The sequence below is a fragment of the Ochotona curzoniae genome, unplaced genomic scaffold, assembly GCF_017591425.1.
Source record: "Ochotona curzoniae isolate NIBS_2020 unplaced genomic scaffold, NIBS_Ocur_1.0 contig_883, whole genome shotgun sequence".
NCBI lineage: Eukaryota > Metazoa > Chordata > Mammalia > Lagomorpha > Ochotonidae > Ochotona > Ochotona curzoniae.
In genome coordinates, this window is record NW_024466599.1 from 32956991 (window position 1) to 32975796 (window position 18806).

The 18806-nt window shown below is 43.9% G+C and overlaps 1 protein-coding gene across 1 annotated transcript in view; it reads left to right on the forward strand.

Moving 5' to 3' along the window:
* PRKCE (protein kinase C epsilon) overlaps nt 1-18806 on the forward strand; it is a 473728-nt gene that overhangs the window by 307889 nt on the left and 147033 nt on the right. The window contains exons 7-10 of the mRNA XM_040993202.1: nt 7011-7153; nt 9450-9546; nt 12597-12793; nt 15909-16082. Of these exons, the coding sequence (XP_040849136.1) occupies nt 7011-7153; nt 9450-9546; nt 12597-12793; nt 15909-16082 (611 nt within the window). The remainder of the gene's footprint in view (nt 1-7010; nt 7154-9449; nt 9547-12596; nt 12794-15908; nt 16083-18806) is intronic.

Here is an 18806-nt window from a genome sequence, read left to right on the forward strand (position 1 = left end):
CCCCGAGTGGAGCCAGTGGAGTGAATGAGAGGCATCCTGGAGACAGAAGCCATAGAGGGTGGCCAGGGATGCCTGACTGTGGCCTTGGTGCTGCCGACTCTAACAGGCAGGAGGACTCCAGAGGCTCACAGGGATGTGGGTGCACCTAGGCTATAGGTGTGATATGCAACCTGGCTCAACTCTGGCTGATGTGGGCATTTGGGGAGTAAACCAGAGGATGGAAGATCAATCTCTGACTGTTTTACTTGTCTTTCAAATAAAATTAAAACAAGTTGTTTAAGTTTGTAACATACAAAATAATTTGAGAAGTAAAGTCCTCAAAAACAAACAGCTCCCTGCTTTGCTTGTCAGGAAGGCTGCATCTAGCATTTTAGCACCAGAGGGCGCTAATAGTTAAATTATGGGAATAAGTTGGTTGTGCGTGCCAGGAAATTCTCTCCTAATTTGGTTCCTGTATTCTTGTCCATTAAGTGACTTCAGAGAGGCAGAAGAGAGCTTACCTGGGGATGGTGGGTAAAGCAGGGAGGGCAGTTGAATGTCAAGGACTAACTCCATGGGGAATGAGACTGAGTTGCCTGCAAAATGCCGTTGCCTGAGTGCTCGCATAGCATCAGGCTGGGTTAATAAGAACTCAGGGTAGCCATGTCAAGGTAAGTCTGATAGCAGTGGGCTTTACTGTCTTGAGAAAGCCACTCTCATACCATCACCCCTGCACTCCTGCCACGAGCCCCACAGACTCCTCTGCATAGTAGCACTTTGCCAACCTGCACTGGGGAACATTGCACTGTTGCCAAGTCCAGGCCAGTAGCCAGGTTATGCAGGGCAAGATGGAAGTTTGGCCAGCCTACCTGGTTTTATTCCAGGAAAAGTCTTTAAAACTGCTTTAATAGACTTGTTTTTTTTTTAAGAGCAGTTTTAAGTTTAGAGTAAAATCAAGCAGAAGTAGAGAGATTTCCATCTCACCCCTGCCCCTGCTGACGTCTGCAATCATCAGTGTCCCAGGCTAGAGCAGGACCTTTGTTTGTTGATGAGCCTGTATCAACACGTTGTGATCACTCAAGCCCATAGTTGACTTTCACATTCACTCTTGGTGTTGTCAAGTCCTAAGTTTGGGCGAGTGTTGAATGGCATGGATCCACTACGATGGCATAAGCCCAGTGTCACTGCCCTCAAAACTCCCTGGGCTTGGCATGGTGACCTTTGCTGTGTCCTGAGCCCTACCAAGCAGTGATCCTTATGCTGTATGTGTCCTTCTCAGAGTGTCACAGGGGTACAGCTCCTCAGCGTACAACCAGGGTATCTTTTCTCCTAAGTGTTCAACTCACTGGAGTCAATCCCAGACGTGAGCTGCTGGGTCATATGGTGAGTTGTGTCAGGACCCGCCAAGCCGTTTGCTGGCTATAGCTTATATTCCCACCAGCAATGAATGGGAGTTCCTGCTGCCAGCAGTTGATGTTGGCAGTGTGCTCAGTTGCAGATATTCTTACAGATGGGAGGTTGTGTCTTGTGTAACTATGCAAGTTTCTAACAACATATGATATGCATCATCTTCTTTTAGGCTAATTTGCCATCTGAATATCTTCTTTGATGACACATCTTCTGTCTTTGACCCATTCTTAAATTGAATTGTTCATTTTGTCAGTGGTGACTTTTAAGATATGTCTACCTTGGGTTATGATTCTTTGTTGTATTTATCTTTTGCAAACCCTTTTTTCCCCCAGTCATGCTTTGTCTTCTTGTTCTCTTATCACTTTGCAGAGCAGAATTTTATAAGTTTAATGAAGTCTGGCTTATCAGTCATTTGTGGAATGGATCATCTCTTTGGTGTACTATCTAAAAGTCGTGTCGAAAGCTGAGGTCTTGTAGAGTTTCTGCTATGTTATCTTCTAGAATTGCAGTTTTTGTTGTTATGTTTAGGTTTGTGATTCATTATGGGTTAATTTTTGTAAAGTGTGTAGGTTGGATGCCTATGTTCTTTTTCTAAATTTTTGCATGTGTAAGAATAGTTTCTCCTGCATGGCTTGTTGAAAAAAAATGCTTTTGCTCTATTGTGTGTGCTTCTTTATCAAAGATTAGGTGAGCATGTTTAGTGGTGTCTCTTTTGCTTCATTGATGGATTTGCCTATGGTTTCTGCTACTTCCACACTGCTGTGATGACTGGAAGTCTTGACATTCGATAGTGTCAGTGTTCTAGCTTTATTCTTTAAGATTTATTTATTTTTATTGCAAAGTCGGATATATAGAGAGGAGGAGAGATAGAGGAGAGATAGAGGAGAGATAGAGAGGAAGATCTTCCATCTGATGATTCACTCCCCAAGTGACTGCAACACGAGCTGATCTGATCCAAAGCCAGGAACCAGAAGTTTCTTCCAGGTCTCCCACATGGATGCATGGTCCCAAGACTTTGGGCCATCCTAGACTGCTTTCCCAGGCCACAAGCAGAGAGCTGGATGGGAAGTGGGGCAGGTGGGATTAGAACCAGTGTCTATATGGGATCCTGGTGCATACAAGGCAAGGACTTTAGCTCCTAGGCTACCACGCCAGGCCCTTTAGCTCTGTTCTTCTCCTTCAGTATTGTGTTGGTATTTTGGATCTTTCCTTCTGTATATAAACTGCAGAGTGACTTGCTGGGATTTGATTGTGTTGCCTTGGCTTTATCAAAAAAGTTTGGAAGAACAGGCATCTCAATACTACTGAGTTTTTCTATTTGTAGGCATTGCTTTGTATCCTGGAACCTTGTTGTATTCACTAATGGAGTCCAGGGTGTTTTCTTTTTCCCAGTCTTTCATATGCTCTACCCGTATAATCATGTCATCTCCTAACAGAGACAGCTATATTTCTTCCTTTCCAATCAATTTACCTTTTATTTCCTTTCCTTAAAAAAAAAATTAGGTAGTTAATTAAAATGTAGAGTGGCAGAAAGAGATACTGAGGGAAACAGAGATTCCATCTGCTGGTTCATTCCCCAGATGGCTTACAACAGTCAGGGCTGGGCCACGGCCAAGCCAGGAACTCTATCAAGACTCCCATGTTGGTGTGTGTATGGCAGGGACCCAAGTGCTTTAGTCATCATCTTGAGCTTTCCCAGGCCCATTAGCAGGAGTCTGGTCATAGGGCAGCGCAGCTGGGACTTGAGCCAGCACTTCCAATGCAGGCTGCTTGCAGTGCAAACCATGGCTTAACTTGCTGCACCAGCACAAGGACCCCCCTTTGCTTCCTTTAGCTGTCTTGCTCTGTCAGTTAGGATTGCTAGCACAGTGCTGAAAAAGGAGTGATGGGGAAAAAAATCCTTGTTCCTTGGCATTAAATATGAAGTAAACTGGGGTGTTAAAAAAAAAACACTTTCTTCATGACTTGAGACAGTTTCTCTTTCCCAGGTGCAAATATCTGGTCAGAAATAGGCATTAGATTTTGTCAAATGTGTTTTCTTCATCTGTCGACTTAATTTTTCCCCTCAGTCCATTAGCATGATTGATGACATCAATTGATTTTCGAATGTGATCCAGTCTTGTGAACCTAGGATAAATTCCATTTGGTCATAATATCTAATTTTAGTACATTTTGTTGGGTTTCCTTTTGCTGGTATTTTATTGAGACTCTTATGTCTGTGTTTATGAAAGTCACTAGGCTTTGTTTCTTGTAATTTCTTGCTTTCTTTGGCGTTGAGGTAATAATGAGAGCTTCATAAAATAGGTTAGAATATATGAATATTCTTTCTAATTTCTGGGAGAGGATATAGCAAATTGGTTTAATTTTTCCTTAATGTTTGTTAGAGTTTTTATTTGGGGCCTAGTGTTTTCTGCTTTTAGATAGTTACTAATATTGAATTAATTTTTACTAGATATAGGCTTGCCCATATTATCCATTTTCTATTGTGTGGATTTTGGCTGGCTCTAATAGAGGGATGTTCTGTCAATTGTTTCTCCCTGCAATTCTCTTTTTTAAACTTTGTGTAGTTTTTATTTTCTTTATATAAGATTTATTTTATTTTTGAAAACAGAGTTATACACAGAGGAGAGAGAAGACGAAAGATTTTTCATCCACTGGTTTAATCTCCAAATGGTCGCAGTGGCTGGAGCTGGGCAGATCTGAATCCAGCAGCTGGGAGTTTTTTCCAGGTCTCCCATGTGTGTGCAGAGTCCCAAGGATCTGGGCCCTCCACTTCTGCCTTCCCAGGCTGTTAACAGGGAGCCAGATCTGAAGTGGAGTCACTGGGACTTGAGAGCCAGCCTCCATCTGGGATGCTGGCACTGCAGGTGGAGGATTAACGTGATATGCCATGGTGCCAGCCCCGATCTATTTTGATGCTCTCATAGGTGTAAATGCATTGAAGTTTGTGTCTTTTTGGAGAATGATAATATATTATGTGATCAAATATAATGTGATAGATAGCTGGTATTATTTTGAGCATTCTGCTTATGATTAGATCAAGAAAGAGTAAGAGAAGTGAGTTTTTATTTTCTCTTCACTTACTCCTTCTCCAGTGTTCCTCATTTCATCATGTAACCCAAAGTTTCTGACTTACATCATTATCTTCTCTTCCCATAGTTATGGGCAGGCAGTTATCTGCTTCCCACAAATCCCACCAGTTTTGTGGTCTGCAGTTTATTTTTCTGTCATGTTTGGAGGATAATTTTACAAGGGATAGAATCCTGCACTAGCGAGTTTTTCCAACACTTTAAATGTTTCACTTCTTTCCCTTTCTTGTTTGTCTGGTTTCTGAGGAAATATCAGGCACAATTCTTATCTGTGTTTCTCTGCAGATGTGATGTTTTTTTTCCCTCTGGCTCAGTTAAGAATTTTTCTTTTATCTTTGATTTTCTATAGTTTGTAAAACATAATCCCCACATGTGGCTTTGGGGGCATTTTCTGGGTTTGTGCTCTCTGAGCCGCTTGCCTCTGCAGCTGGGTGTTGGCATTCATTTGGGAGAAATCTCTAAACTTAAACTCCTGCCTTTCTTCTGGTATTCCCATTACGCAGATGTTACACCATTTATCGTTATCTGGGAGTCCTTGGAGTTGGTGCTCTGTTGACTTTGTTTTTTTTGTTTTTTCTGTTTTCAAAGTTTCTATTGAGGTAGCATCCTTGAGCTTGGAGAATGCTTCTTCTACCATGTCTAGTGTACAAATAAGCCTATCAAAGGTATTTTTCCTTTACAGCGTTTTTTTTTTCTCTAGCATTTTCCCCTTTATTAGAACTTCTTTCTTTCTTACATGGCCCATTGTTTTCACATGCGTTGAACATTAAACATTAGAGCCTTGAGGTTATTAGCCATAGCTGTTTTAAATTCCGAGTCTCCAAATCCCAACATCCTTTCCTTATCTAATTCTGATGCTTATTCTCTGTTCAGACTACGTGTGTGGTTATTTGTTGGCTTAACATACCTTGTAATATTTTTTTTTCTCGGTTGTGGGACATGATGTACTGGGTAAAAGGAGCTGTGGTAAATAAGTCATGACTCATGTGGTGGTAAGGTCCGGGGGGCAGGGAAAGCATGCTGTAGCTCTGTGGGTCAGTCTGGGTCCTCCACGGAGCTGGTACTCTGTGCTGTGAACGTCACAGCTGCGTCCCAGGTCCCAGAAGGGCCAGCCTGGCCACAGTAAGCAGGGGTTGTGTGTTTCCTTTCTGTTGTTTGGTTAGGATCTAGTTTTAAAAATTAGTTTAAGCTCTGGTAAAATAGTTTCTGTGAAAAGCAGGCTTTGTTAAGAAGGCAGAATGCTTGTTTGTATCTGAACCCCTTCCATCGCCTGCTGAAAGTGAGGGGATGTTTCCATGTGACAACCTGATCAAACTCCCGGAGGGGAAACCTGCGGAGCCATGCACCCGCCCTGTGTGACTTGATCCTCACCTTATTTTTGACTCTCTGGGTTGTCCACACTGAGTCTTCACCAGCTCCAAAGTCATGGTTCAGGTTTTCCTGCCCCACTGCTGTTCCTGCCAGGGTTTCTCTGGAAGATTTAAGCTCTAGTAAGTTGTTGCCCTCTGTATTTGTCCAGCTGGCCCTGTGACTTCACTTCCTTGATCTAAGAAGAGTTGCTGAGTTTTCAGTTTGTTTAACAAGTTTTCCTTGTTAGAATGGAGTGATGACTTCTACGTGCCTCGTCTGGTAGACCAGAAGCTCAAGCAGTTTGTGTTTGTCTCTTATGTCCTGTACTATAGATAGCCAAGACACGTGGGCAAAGCTAGGGCTTTCTTTAAGATCAAACCAGACATCTGACAGATGCTGAGAAGTCCTTCCATGGGCATTCCTCGCTCAGTAATATCCCAGTATTTCAGTAGAGTACTGGAATGGATTGTGACTATGTGACAAGTTTAGATCTAGAATCCCAAATCAACTTTTTTTCAAAGAACAGAATTAAGTTCTTCTAGAGGAAGAGCTGTGCTCCGACAAGAGAAAATTTTTTTTTTAAAGCAAATTTGCTTGAAGATTTATTTTATTTGACAGAGCAGTTAAGAAAGGAGAGACAGAAAGAGAGGTCTTCTGTCCTGTATGATAGTGAGACATGGACCAGGCTGAAAGAGCCAGAACTCCATCCAGGTCTCCCATGGGAGTAGCAGGGGCTCAAGCACTTTGGCCATTTTCTGCAGCTTTCCCAGGTGCGTTAGCAGGGAACTGGATCAGAAGCAGAGCAGCTGGGCATGTAGTTGGCATTCTTATATAGGAAGCTGGCATGGCAATAAGTGGTTTAACTTGCTGTACCAGAACACCAACCACCATGACAAAATTAAAGTCTGATATTTATTTATTTGGTCTTAGTTGGTATATGTATAAAGAAAAGTTGGAAGGCAGTAACTATACACAAGGATTATCTCTAGAAGGTGATTTGAAAGTGTTTTTAGTTCTGTGTGGTGGGATGAGGGTGATGTTTCTGTTTAAATTTGTTTTTCTGCATATTCCAAGTTGTATCAGACTAACCTGTACTGCTTTTATAATCAGAAGAAAAGGTAGTGGGGATTGCATGTTGTTGGTCATGAACACTCAGATGTTTGTTCCCATGTCTCTTTATAGTCTGCAAAATGAATGTTCATCGTCGATGTGAGACCAATGTAGCTCCCAATTGTGGGGTAGATGCCAGAGGAATTGCCAAAGTGCTGGCTGACCTGGGTGTCACTCCAGACAAAATCACTAACAGCGGCCAGAGGAGGAAAAAGGTAACTGACTTTATTTGGGTGGTGGTTCTGGAGCTCTCGATGGCTTGTGTCTCCAGACTGGCTTCTGGGAAGTGCTCTGCAGTGTGGCTATATAATGCCTGGGTTTGAGGCATTTTACTCAGTTGCGCTTAAATAAAAGAAAAGGAGGCCAAGCAGGTTATATTGAAGTCCCCTTCATCTCCAAAGGTGGTGGCATGACAAAACAAGCCTCAAGTTTTGTGTTTGTCAGAGAAACTTAAGCTCCTGATGGGGGCTTTGGAATTCCCTCCAGAAAAAAATCTTAACTCTAGATGAGGAATAAGCTTAGCAGCCTCCAGCACTGACCTGAAAGCAATGTCCATGTCTAAAGTTCACTGGAGCATCATTGTAATGAGAACAAATGGGTGAGGAGTGGGAATCACATTGTTTTCTGTGGAGGAAGCCAAGAGGATGCATGATCGCACCAGCACTGAGCTGCCTCAGGGATATGGCTAATGTCACCCAGCATGAGCCATGTAGGCCTTTGTGTGGGGACCTAAGCCCTGGCTCTACCCGAGTCTGAGAGTTGGTATTAAGAGATTCATTGGCTAAAATGTGACTGTGGTGAGACAGGACCCACACCTGGCAGGTAGAACTACAGACATTCAAAGCCTTTAGTTTGTGGACTCATCCTTAGCCTTACTTTAAGTCTGCAAGACTTTAAAAAGGTCTTTAGAAGGTAAATTCTGGGACTCTCATCAGAACTGTGTTGACTAGACAAGATATCCTGCTGAGGGTGGAATGGAAGTGGGCTTGTTGAGCAGTGTCAAGTGCCCCCAGCCTGTTACTGGAAAGCAAATTGGATGTCTCTGCTCCTCAGTGTTCCCCCTATACCTGCCCTGAAGAGACCTGTATTTCCTTAGATCTTTCCGTTTTAGACCCTACCCAGGTCTTTCTTCTGGTGCTTTGCAGAAGAGCTTTATCCCCTAGATTAAGGAGGGTTTGGGTTAGTTTCATCTTCTTAAACATCTCCTTTTTTCCCCCTCTCCATTCCTAGTAAATTAATCTGCATAATGGTTGCAGAAAAGCTTCAGTCCTCCTTGGTTTGTTTTACTCTGAAAGGTCATGGTGTGGGTGGCTCTTCTCAGTTCACTCCCACTGATGGAAATCAGACTTAAGCTATTGACACAAGGCGTGGGGACTGCAAGCAGAGGATCAGCCCTGGGGAACGTGAGGGCCCCACTGAAGAGGCAAACTGAACAAACACCCCAGGAAGATGATGCTGGATGCCTTTATGGGTTCCAGAGACCCTTGCTGGAAACATGGTCCCCCCAACACACACACACACACACACACACACACACACACACACACACACACACACGATGTAAATGAATCTTTTGTGGCCATTAAGCATTGAAAAAAAAACCCTCAGCCCTGCCCTTATCCCCATGTTTGTGGGGGCTGTAAAGCTTCTAGTAAATACTAAAGTTAAGCATCACTGCTTAGACCTGACCTGCCCATCTAATGTTTGAGGGAATCCAGCAATCGAAGCCCACATAAGAACATTCAGGAAGGATCAGGACAACAGGATAAGGGACTCCAAACTTGATATTTTTACTGCCGTGTTCAGATATGCAAAAGCTTATAAAATGCTAGTAGTAGCTTAAGTCAGTATGAGAGGATGGGTGACAAGAACGCTTTGATGCAAGCTGAAAGGTCTTCTTGCAATAGTGTCAGACTTGCTGCAACTTTGCTTCCCCTCCAATTGTCCTTTGAATAGACTTCACTCAGTGTTTTCCATTAAAATTTGTCAACACATAGCAACTTATTGAGCATCTATTATACATAGGACTGTGTACAAATCACTAGGTGTGACAAAAGAACTAGATAGAGGTCTTATCGTCAAAGAGCATATAGTCCACGTAAGTGCAGAGCCCCACACACAATATATGCAGACAGATATTATCAACCACATAAAGCTGAGTGAGATAATGCATAAATGTCAGAGACATTGGACACAGTGTCCTGTTGGTTTGGATGAGATAAGATGTGTTGTTCAGAGAAACAGGAGGTAGTTTTATGCAAGAGCTCAAACTGAACTGTGCTTACAAAGGTCAGTTGGATTTGGATGGAATGGAAAGTGAACAAATTGAAGTTTTCTGGGTTTCTTCCCTTTAATCAGCAAATGAGACCTTGAAGGAATGCTGTGCTTTCAGAAGGTCAATTCAGCAGTTACTGGGCACAGGGCTCTTTTAGCTCTTGAGCGAAAGAAAGCCTTGATCCATGTGACCTCAAGGAAACTAACAAATCCCTCTTCTCTTTTGCTCCTCTGCAGCTCATCGCGGGTGCTGAGTCCCCACAGCCTGCTTCTGGAAGCTCACCGTCTGAGGAAGATCGGTCTAAGTCGGCCCCTACCTCCCCTTGTGACCAGGGTAAGACCCTCAGATCGGCCCTCAACTTGGAACTGCCTGAGACCTTCCTGCCTAGGCATGACCTTGCTAGCTGTAATAACCAGTGGGGCGGGGTGGTCTTCATACACACGTTCCCTGTTATGCTCAGGTAGTCTCTCTTGCCCTCTATAAGGTTCCCTTAAAAACTGGGTTCTAACTGGCTGTGCCTCGTTTTGATCCCCTTGAGGCTGGAATAAGAGAGAGCAGGTGTGTGATGCTGATATGGTTCTTTATGTTCCCTGGACTTTTGCACTAGCTTCAGGTTTAGAGGCAAGAGAAGGAGAAAGATACACTTGGCTTCTTCTCTTAATACACCATGCCAGCATCTGGCTGTAGCCTCATCAGGGCCACGCACCTGCATTTATCACCTCCGCCCTTGACTCCAGTCATCATACTGTAAACCTGGTCAGGTTAAGTGAGGGGATGGTTAAGGCAGGATAGAAGATAAAGCTGCAGGAGAAACTGAGAAACAGGAGTGAGTAGGAACCAGCTCTGGACCAGATTCCCTTTTGCAGCTCAGCTCTGGCTGTCTCCTGGATATGCCTAAGAATTGTACTTACAATAGGAAATACATTCTGCAGGTCTAATTTGCATCCTCATTGATGTTGTGCTATAAGCATCTGAGAACACTAGGCTGAGGAGTGACACACACATTTAAAACCTTGCCTCTGGGAAGCAGTACCAAGCCTCCCTGGGAAGGAGCACACACATCTGCTGAGGAGGAGTGGTCATCACAGCCTCACGTTGGCAGATTTGCTGTAGCCCCTCCTGTGGTTGGAATGCTAATTATATGTTTATCCTAGTTCTGTGTTGCTGATCTATTTACAAACCTGACGTTTCAGAGAGAGTGTGGAAGGTCCAGGAACTGAAAAAGATTTGTTGTCCTAAGATCCAGGGCTAAAGCAGAGAAAACAGAAGACGTGTGATCTCTTTCATATCTAGAGACCCACTCTGAGGATCTGCTCTTAAACCCTCCTGGAGGCCATGGCTTGGGCCCCCCCACCCTTTTTTCTTTTGATTGGAAAGGCAGATTTACAGTGAGAAGGAGAGACAGAAAGATTTTCCAACCACTGGTATACTCCCCAAGTGGCAGCAATGACCGGAGCTGAGCCAATCAGGAGCCAGGAGCTTCTTCCAGGTCTCCCACGTGAGTGCAGGGTCCCAAGGCTTTGGGCCATCCTCCACTGCTTTCCCAGACCACAAGCAGGGAGCTGCATGGCAAGTAGAACAGCCAGTAAACAAACCAGCACCCATATGGGATCGTGGCTCTCAGAGGAGGAGGATTAGTCAACAGAGCCATTGTGCTGGGCCCAAACCAGCCCTGCTAACCCAGAAGTAAATTAGTACAGCTTCAGGAGTCACATGTCAACCCTGAGGCCACACAGCAGTTGATCTCAATTGATCCTATTGCTCTGCTTAGTTCTCTGTGTGTCTTTACAACAACTCAACTTCATTCCAAGAGAGATATTCCCAATTCGTAAGAAATCTATTGCTGAGCCAGGACCTCCAAACTTGCAGATGTCATCCTGTGCCTATCTTGGTGTGTCTGTTTCAAAGCTGAGACTTTCAGGATATGAAGTTTTATGCTAAGGAGACCCAGAGTGATCATGAGGTAGCTAGAGAGTTGAGGCCTGACTTCTGCCCACTGTGCTGTGTGACCTGGGCAAGAGATAGTACCCCTCAAGGCCTTTGTTTACTCCCAGTCAAATGCAGGAACTAGTATATTCCCAAGTGATGTGAGCACCCACACAAGGGACGAATGAGGAGCTAACAATAAAGCCATGTTATAAGAAAAGAACTAAGACATAGCTTCTCATTCTTCCATTGGAAAGCACATCACTTCTTCCAACTTTGATATTCCTAAATAATGAAGGTCTGCCTTACAAAATCCATTTCCTAACTGAGACTTTTGGCTCTCTGGTGAGACTGAAGTTATGCTTTGTTAAGCCAGCTGCTAGGTCAGCATGGGGCATATCTGTGGACTCAGAGGCTCTTCCCAGCCTTCCTTCACCCACCACCCTAACACCTCTCAGAAGAGCCAACTGCCAAGTCTAGGAGAGACCTCCAGAAATCTTGAGTGAGTGCTCATAGGTCCCACTTCTGCTAACGAAACAGGTGGAGTTTTCTATCAAGTGGCACACGATCACTCATGCTACATTCAGATCTCCAAGAGTTAAGAGCTGGTGTTCTCCTTCTGGACTCTCAGTTACTCATGAGCATCTTTAACATCAGATTCTGCTGCTGGTGCTTATTGCTACAGAGAGGCGTGCCTGTCTTGGTGAATAAGTAGCTAACAATGAAGCTTCTTCAAATAAAAGAGGTCGAAGGATTGCCCAGCATTATCACTCCCCAGTTCACATATTCTGGAGAGGCACAAGACTGTCTCAGAGTTGTGAAATTGTCCCAAGGAATTCCTGTGCCATCAGAGATAAATGTGCAACATGCCACTCTGGGAAACAATTCTTTTGTTAATGATAAGCCCGCTGCTCATTTTATCAGCTAGTCTTGTGTGGGATGGGTGTTTTTGATAAATCCAGCAAGAAAGCCAAATAAAGATCTTTAGAAGGTGAAACCTTCTTAGTCTTGGTTGCTAAAATAGCTATCATCAGTGATTACTGCTCAGTTGCTCAGTTGTTGTTCTCATCTTTAAATGACACTTGAAAGGGACTCCATGCCTTTGCAACTCTGCAGATTGAAAGAAAAAGGGCCAAATTCCCCTACTATACCTGCACTGATGAAATAGTTACTAGTTGAAGGCAGCTTGCTGCAAGATGGCCAGGCTCAGTATGATCAGGAGTTTGCAAGGGCAGGATCTATGTGTGTCCTCCTTTGCATACCAAGTCTCCCCTATACACACAATGCCAATGAAAATGATTTGAATAGAAGAAGCAATACATGAGAGGATGCCTCATTGGATATAAAGAATCAGAAAGGGGTTGAGAGCTCACAGGGATATATGCCAAGCCCTAAGTGCTAATGATAACAGCTCATGGGTGTGCACTAATGCAAAATCCTGTTTCCCTTGGCCCTAGAAATAAAAGAACTTGAAAACAACATCCGGAAGGCCTTGTCATTTGACAACCGAGGGGAGGAGCACCGGGCAGCCTCGTCCACCGATGGCCAGCTGGGAGGTCCCGAGAATGGTGAAGTGCGGCAAGGCCAGGCCAAGCGCTTGGGTCTGGATGAATTCAACTTCATCAAGGTTTTGGGCAAAGGCAGCTTTGGCAAGGTCTGTGGCATGCAAGGGTAGAGCCTCCGCTTTTTCTCATGGCCTTGACATGGTCTCATCTGATCTGAGATTAAATGAGGGAACGTTTCAGCCTGGTCTGGTTACATTTTTCTTTCTTGGTGAATGGCAGTGGATCAAGCCCACACAGATAGGAGCCCTGCTGTGGAGCCTCAAGGTAGTCATTTAGCCTCTTTGAGATTCACTTTTGGCAAATGGGGACAGGCCTCAAGTGTGATGATGAGAAAACACTTATTAAAGTGTCGTGTAAGTACTCTCCATCCCATGATCAGAGATGTTATCAACACATTTCTTGCCTCCTTCAGAGGTCTATCTAGAATTCTTTTGTTAATTCATTATGAAGATTTTGAAAATGAAGTCTCAAATCTCTGCCCTCAACAAACTTAAGGCTCAGAGTAAATCTCAAGGAATTTCTGATGAAAATTAAATGTTATTGTCTGGTTTTTCTAGCACCTACTGAATGTTGAGTTTGTCCTCTATAAGTGGCAAGAGAATGAGAAATGCCGTCGTATGTTCTGGGTCTCAGTCCTGTGCCCTCCTTTTTCTACACCCACTTCCTCCCCCCCCCCCCAAGACCAGCACAGTGGGCTGGGGTTTACCCTCCTTTGTGTTAGGGAAGCCCCCAGACTGATCAGCCACTATGTGATAACTGGCAAAGTGAAAAACCAAGCCCAGCTCACTTCAAAAAGAAGATTGGTGGGGCAGGGAGGGGTCTATGGCAATACCACCCTGAGTATACACTATGTCCTCTGATATCTGGAAGCTAAGCAGGATCAGGTCTGCTTAGTATTTGAATGGGAGAAAGAAAATAGAGAGGCAGAGAATCCTGGAGGCTGGTTAGCATTTCAGACATGAGCCCTGAATTGTGGATCTTCTCAAAGTTGTGCCTGGGAGGCCCCGGGACTTGCCCTTCTGGGCATTTGGGAGTGGAGAAGCTTTTCTCTAGGGACCAGAGAGTTCCTGGAAGCTCCCTGCCCTTGCATGCTCTGGACTCTAGAAGAAGCCACACGAGTAGGTCAGTCATCTGGTTGAAACTCAGGCCCACTCCACCTCTCTCTGACGGGAAGGGCTCTACAAAGACTCCTACATTACAGGACCAGGTTCCCAGGCACCTCACCTTGACCTCACCTTGCCTTGAAGCTCCAGGAGTTCCCTTAAGGAAAAAGCTTATGCAATCACATTTTTTCAAGGCTGACTAAATAAGAAGCAGACCCCAGTTCTCTGGCATTGCGTGACTTTGTGATGTGAGCAGAACTCAGTTGAATTTTGAGCAAGATTCCAGGGAAGTGAGCTGACTCCAGAGTTGCCATATTTCCATAAAGGATAGACAGGATAGCCATAGAACCAAATTAGATTGTTCCTTAGAGAAAGCTGCAGCCAACATTTGAGTCAGTTTTAAAGCATCTATATTACCTGTGGGTGGTGAGAAGCCTTCAAGAATAATGCCAGAATCCCCTTATTATGTCTTTGATTGCTGTAGCTCTGACAACTGACGTTGGAATACTGAAGTTAGCTTTCGTTTTTTAAGCAGAGAAAGGCTCCTGCCTTTTAGGTTAGTGATTATAAAATATCAAAAGATTAGGGAAACTTGAAGCAAATGGCAGTGTGAATTGGCTCACTAGAGTAGGAGTCTGGTTGCAGCTATAAAGCTATGGAAGAGACCATAAGGCAAGCAAATTTAACCTCATCGAAATCAATGATTCTGCTCAATAGAAAACTAATGCAGAGAACTGGAAAGCAGACTTAGGCAAAGAGTGGAAGGTCAGTATGCATGTGTAGCATATGTGGAATAATATTACAGCCAATCACTAGGCAACGAAGACAAGTAATTCACCCCAAAAAAGAGTTAAAAAGCTAACATTTTAAAGCTTTATGGCAAGTTATAACAGTGTTGAAATAACATTTTATACCTTGTAAATGAGCCCAATTTTTTTTTAAGATTTATTTATTTTTACTTGAAAGGCAGATTTACAAACAGAAGAGACATGGAGAGAGAAAAAGAAAGCAGATCTTCTGTGCCTAATATGGTTCAATAACTAGATCCTTACACTGCAAATGCCAGGATCCCATGTGGGTACCTGTTGATGTGCCAGCTACTTATATCCTGGAAAATCAGTAGAGGATGGTCCAAACCTTGATACCCTGTACCTACATGGGAGACCCTGGGAAAGATCCTAGCTTCAGATTGGCTCAGCTCCAGCCATCGTGGCCATTTTGGGAGTGAGCCAGTGGATAGAAGATCATTCTGTTTCTCCTCTCTGTAAATCTTATCTGCTTGTCCAATAAAAATAAATACACCTTTTATATAAAAAAGAAAATCTTCTATCTGCTGACTCATTTTCCAGATGAGCTTGGGCCAGGCTAAAGCTAGGAGTCAGTCAGAAGCTTCTTCTGGATTTCTAATATGTATGCAGGAGTCCAAAGACTTGGGCCCTCTTCCACTGCTTTCCCAGGCACATTATCAGAAAATTGGATCAGAAATTAAGCAGCTGGAACTCACATTGGCGTGGGGATGGGATGTTGACATTGCAAGCAGATGCTCAAGCCACCATGGCACCAGACTTGTAAAAGTGTTTTTAAGTGAAAGGACCCAACGTAGGCATATGACAACAAACCTAGCATACTACCACATTCCTGGTGGCACATTGTATTAAACACGCTTTTGAAAAGTCAGGAAATGTCAAAAGGTTAACTATAATCCTCCAATGTAATTCTAAGAATTTCTAAAGAAGTTAAAAAATTTTACGTGTGGAAATATTTATGTAATATTTAATAAGTATATAGCATGAAATAAATAGCTAACTTGTGCTTTATTTACTTTTTATTATTAGCAACCATGACTTAAAAACGCTTATAAAATAATAGTCTTGTTAAATCTTACCTTATAATTGTAATAGGTGATCATTTAACATATGTGCACTGAGCTGTTCATTTCTTTGAGTTGACCCAAAGATAAAAGTAAATATATTGGAATGAAAAGTTTCCTAGAGATTTTAATCTGTTGCCATATGTCAAATGAAAGAAATTCATTTTTTAAAAAGTGTTCAGATCTGTCGGTATTACTGCTTCAATTTGAAGGAGGCTGTTCTGGTTGCAGGTCATGTTGGCCGAGCTCAAGGGCAAAGATGAAGTGTACGCTGTGAAGGTCTTAAAGAAGGACGTTATCCTCCAGGATGATGATGTGGACTGCACTATGACCGAGAAGAGGATCTTGGCTCTGGCACGGAAACACCCATACCTAACCCAACTCTACTGCTGCTTTCAGACCAAGGTAGTTTTAGAAAGAACTGGGTGGTCCCAAGCCTGGGGCAGCGCTGTAGGACAATGGGATCTCTTGAGTGTCTGATGGGGTAGCAGCTTCAGCACTCCTACATTCTTCCCTCAAAACTTGGTCAAGTGGAGTGGAGTGGAGGTGGTGCTTAGAAAGACCAGGGTGGATTTGATGAGCATCCTTTCTTAAGGACATGGGATTTTTCCATTCAGAGTTGTGCTTGGGAAGGGCAGAAAGAGCAGTGGAACTTGGCAAATAGAGCTGGACCAAGCCAAGTTGCTCAACCCAGGGACTGCCCTTTGGAAAAACCAACAGACATGTGGCTAATCCTTGTGCTTCTCCTGAGTTTTTAGTCCTTCTCAAATAGTTTACCTTAGAAGTTAATTTCAGGTCAGATTAATAAAGAGTAAAGGCCACCCTAATTGTGTCTCACTTGTGTAATGTCAGAAGAGGTAAAGGATCTAAGCAAATGCTTTGAATTCCATAGTGAAAGAAACATGAGGTGGGAATTCTCCCCCCCCCCACCCCCCCACGCGCCCATGTACTCCTTTGTTGCTACCTGGGAACCAGAAGGTGGCAGTAAAGAGACAAAGATCCTCCGAAAAGTTTGAGCTCTAATAAGTGATGTATGTGTTAGGAAAGTGAGGAAATGCCAACCACTATTCCTCATGAAGCTCTTATCTTGCTACCCGTGTGTGTGTGTGTGTGTGTGTGGTGGTGGTGGTGGTTGGTCAGGGGAAGGGTGTTTTAGTTTGCATTCCAAATTTGTAGGGTTTGACATCTTGAAAAAGCAGAAATGACCATCACCTTTGCCCCCCTGCTTGTCCACTTCTGGAGCCTGGCTGGAGCAGGGGCATCATGAAAGGCGAGTAGTGGCTCTTGGGCAGACTTGCCACCATATTGCTGAATTCCACTCGACTCTCAGCAGTTATTTCTTTGGTCATTCAGCACGTGTGTATGTTCTCATCTCTCATTGACTTCTATCTGTGTCGTGTGGTGGTGCTATGCTGGGAGCTGGAGCTCCGTGGTAAGCAACCCCCAGAAAGTTTATAGATTCTTGGATGGGGGGTGTGCATGCCCACAGGGTATTTCTCAGAGCCCAAATCCCTTGAGAAGCTGGAAGAATAAAACATTCTGTAGCCCTCAGTTTGGGACACTGCAGTCTTGACCTCTGTTACTGAGTTTCAACACACATGTGTTTATTGGTGTCCCTGAGAAGAACTGCAGTGGAAAAAAAAGGTTATCTTTGTTTAATCTACTCTTTCCCAACCTATTTTATCTCAAGACTCAGCACCACAAACATACCGCACCTATTCCACACAGAGGACCACTGACCTCAGACACGCTTTCCTAGCCCTCTGCCCTTGCAGGGGAATCAGAAATGTCATCCTCTGAGAAGTCTAAAAATTATCCTGCTTACCCTTTTTTGGGTCTGTAAACCTTTGCGCAAAGACTCTTGTTCAGTAAGACCTATCCTCTTTCTGCACAAGCACAGGACTTGTCACCTAAGCTGTTTTGGGTGTGTCTTGTGATACTTTGTATTTACGAGTAGCAGCATGTGGGTATCTGTGGTCATTGGCAGAGAGATAAATGAGGCAGGATTGTTTCTGACTTGTATATTCCATGCTACATAAAACCTTGCACTTAGTGGAAGCCCACGATCACAATCAAAGATCCGTAAGATTGTTTGGAACTCGTCTTCTACTCACCAGTGGGAAAACTGGGTTTGAGAGACGTCCCAAAGCCTTGGGCCTCCAGTCACTCCATATAAGCAGGGTCAGACCTGGCATCTCATGTGCTCTCAGGGATCCCCAATCTGCTAGCTCTTGCTCTGATGTCACTTTTCTGCTCTGTTGTGTTGACTCAGAACAGGGTCCTCTTGGAAAGGGACCCTCCATCTTCCCTGACCCCCAGCAGAAAACATCTCTCTCACTGTCTGGGGGTAGCTTCTGAGACAGGGAGCCATGCTGACATTCTTTCTTTGGACATGTTGCCCAGAGGTCTGGCACTGGAGAAGTGTCCGTCTAGCTTTAAGGACCCTGGGGAGCCCCTGCAGAGTCAGTCTGGGGCAGTCACAGTTGAAGTGTTCAGCTTGGCGAGTGGGTGAAGGCATGGTAGTGACCTCCCCCATGCATTACAGAATGCCGGGATTTGGCTTCCTCCTTCGACAGCAGCACAAAATGCTGTTGCATGGTTCCCTAGGTTTGTTTATGACAGAGCTCCTATGGTTCTGGGGATCTGGGTTCCTGGAAGGTGAAGATGGAGTAAGAAGGAGTTACCTCTGCAGCTGACAGGTTTATGAGCACTTTTCTAAGGCCAATATTGGGTACAGGTCTTGTACCACCTCGTCCATGGTGCCACTATTTGATGGAACACCTTACTTTACACAATAGATGTATTTTCATCTAAGCTTTCTAAGACAAATATGTTAATCTCACTGAAGGACCTTAACTTGCTCATAAAAAGAACCCTTTGAAGAGTTATAAATCTCCCAACTCGACTTTTTAAAAAGTGTGCCCTTTCCTGGACACACCTGTAGTATAAAAGGGATGGGTGTGAGGGGTAACATTATCTGCTAAAAGGAAGATGGTTGTTGAATGAGAGGACTTACGGAGTAATAATGAGGTTATACCAACTTGCACAGGCTAACAGAGAACAGAAAGGAACACTGAGCAGTGAGGGTCTGAGTAGGGGTATTCCAGGACAGGAGGGCTCAGTGCAGGA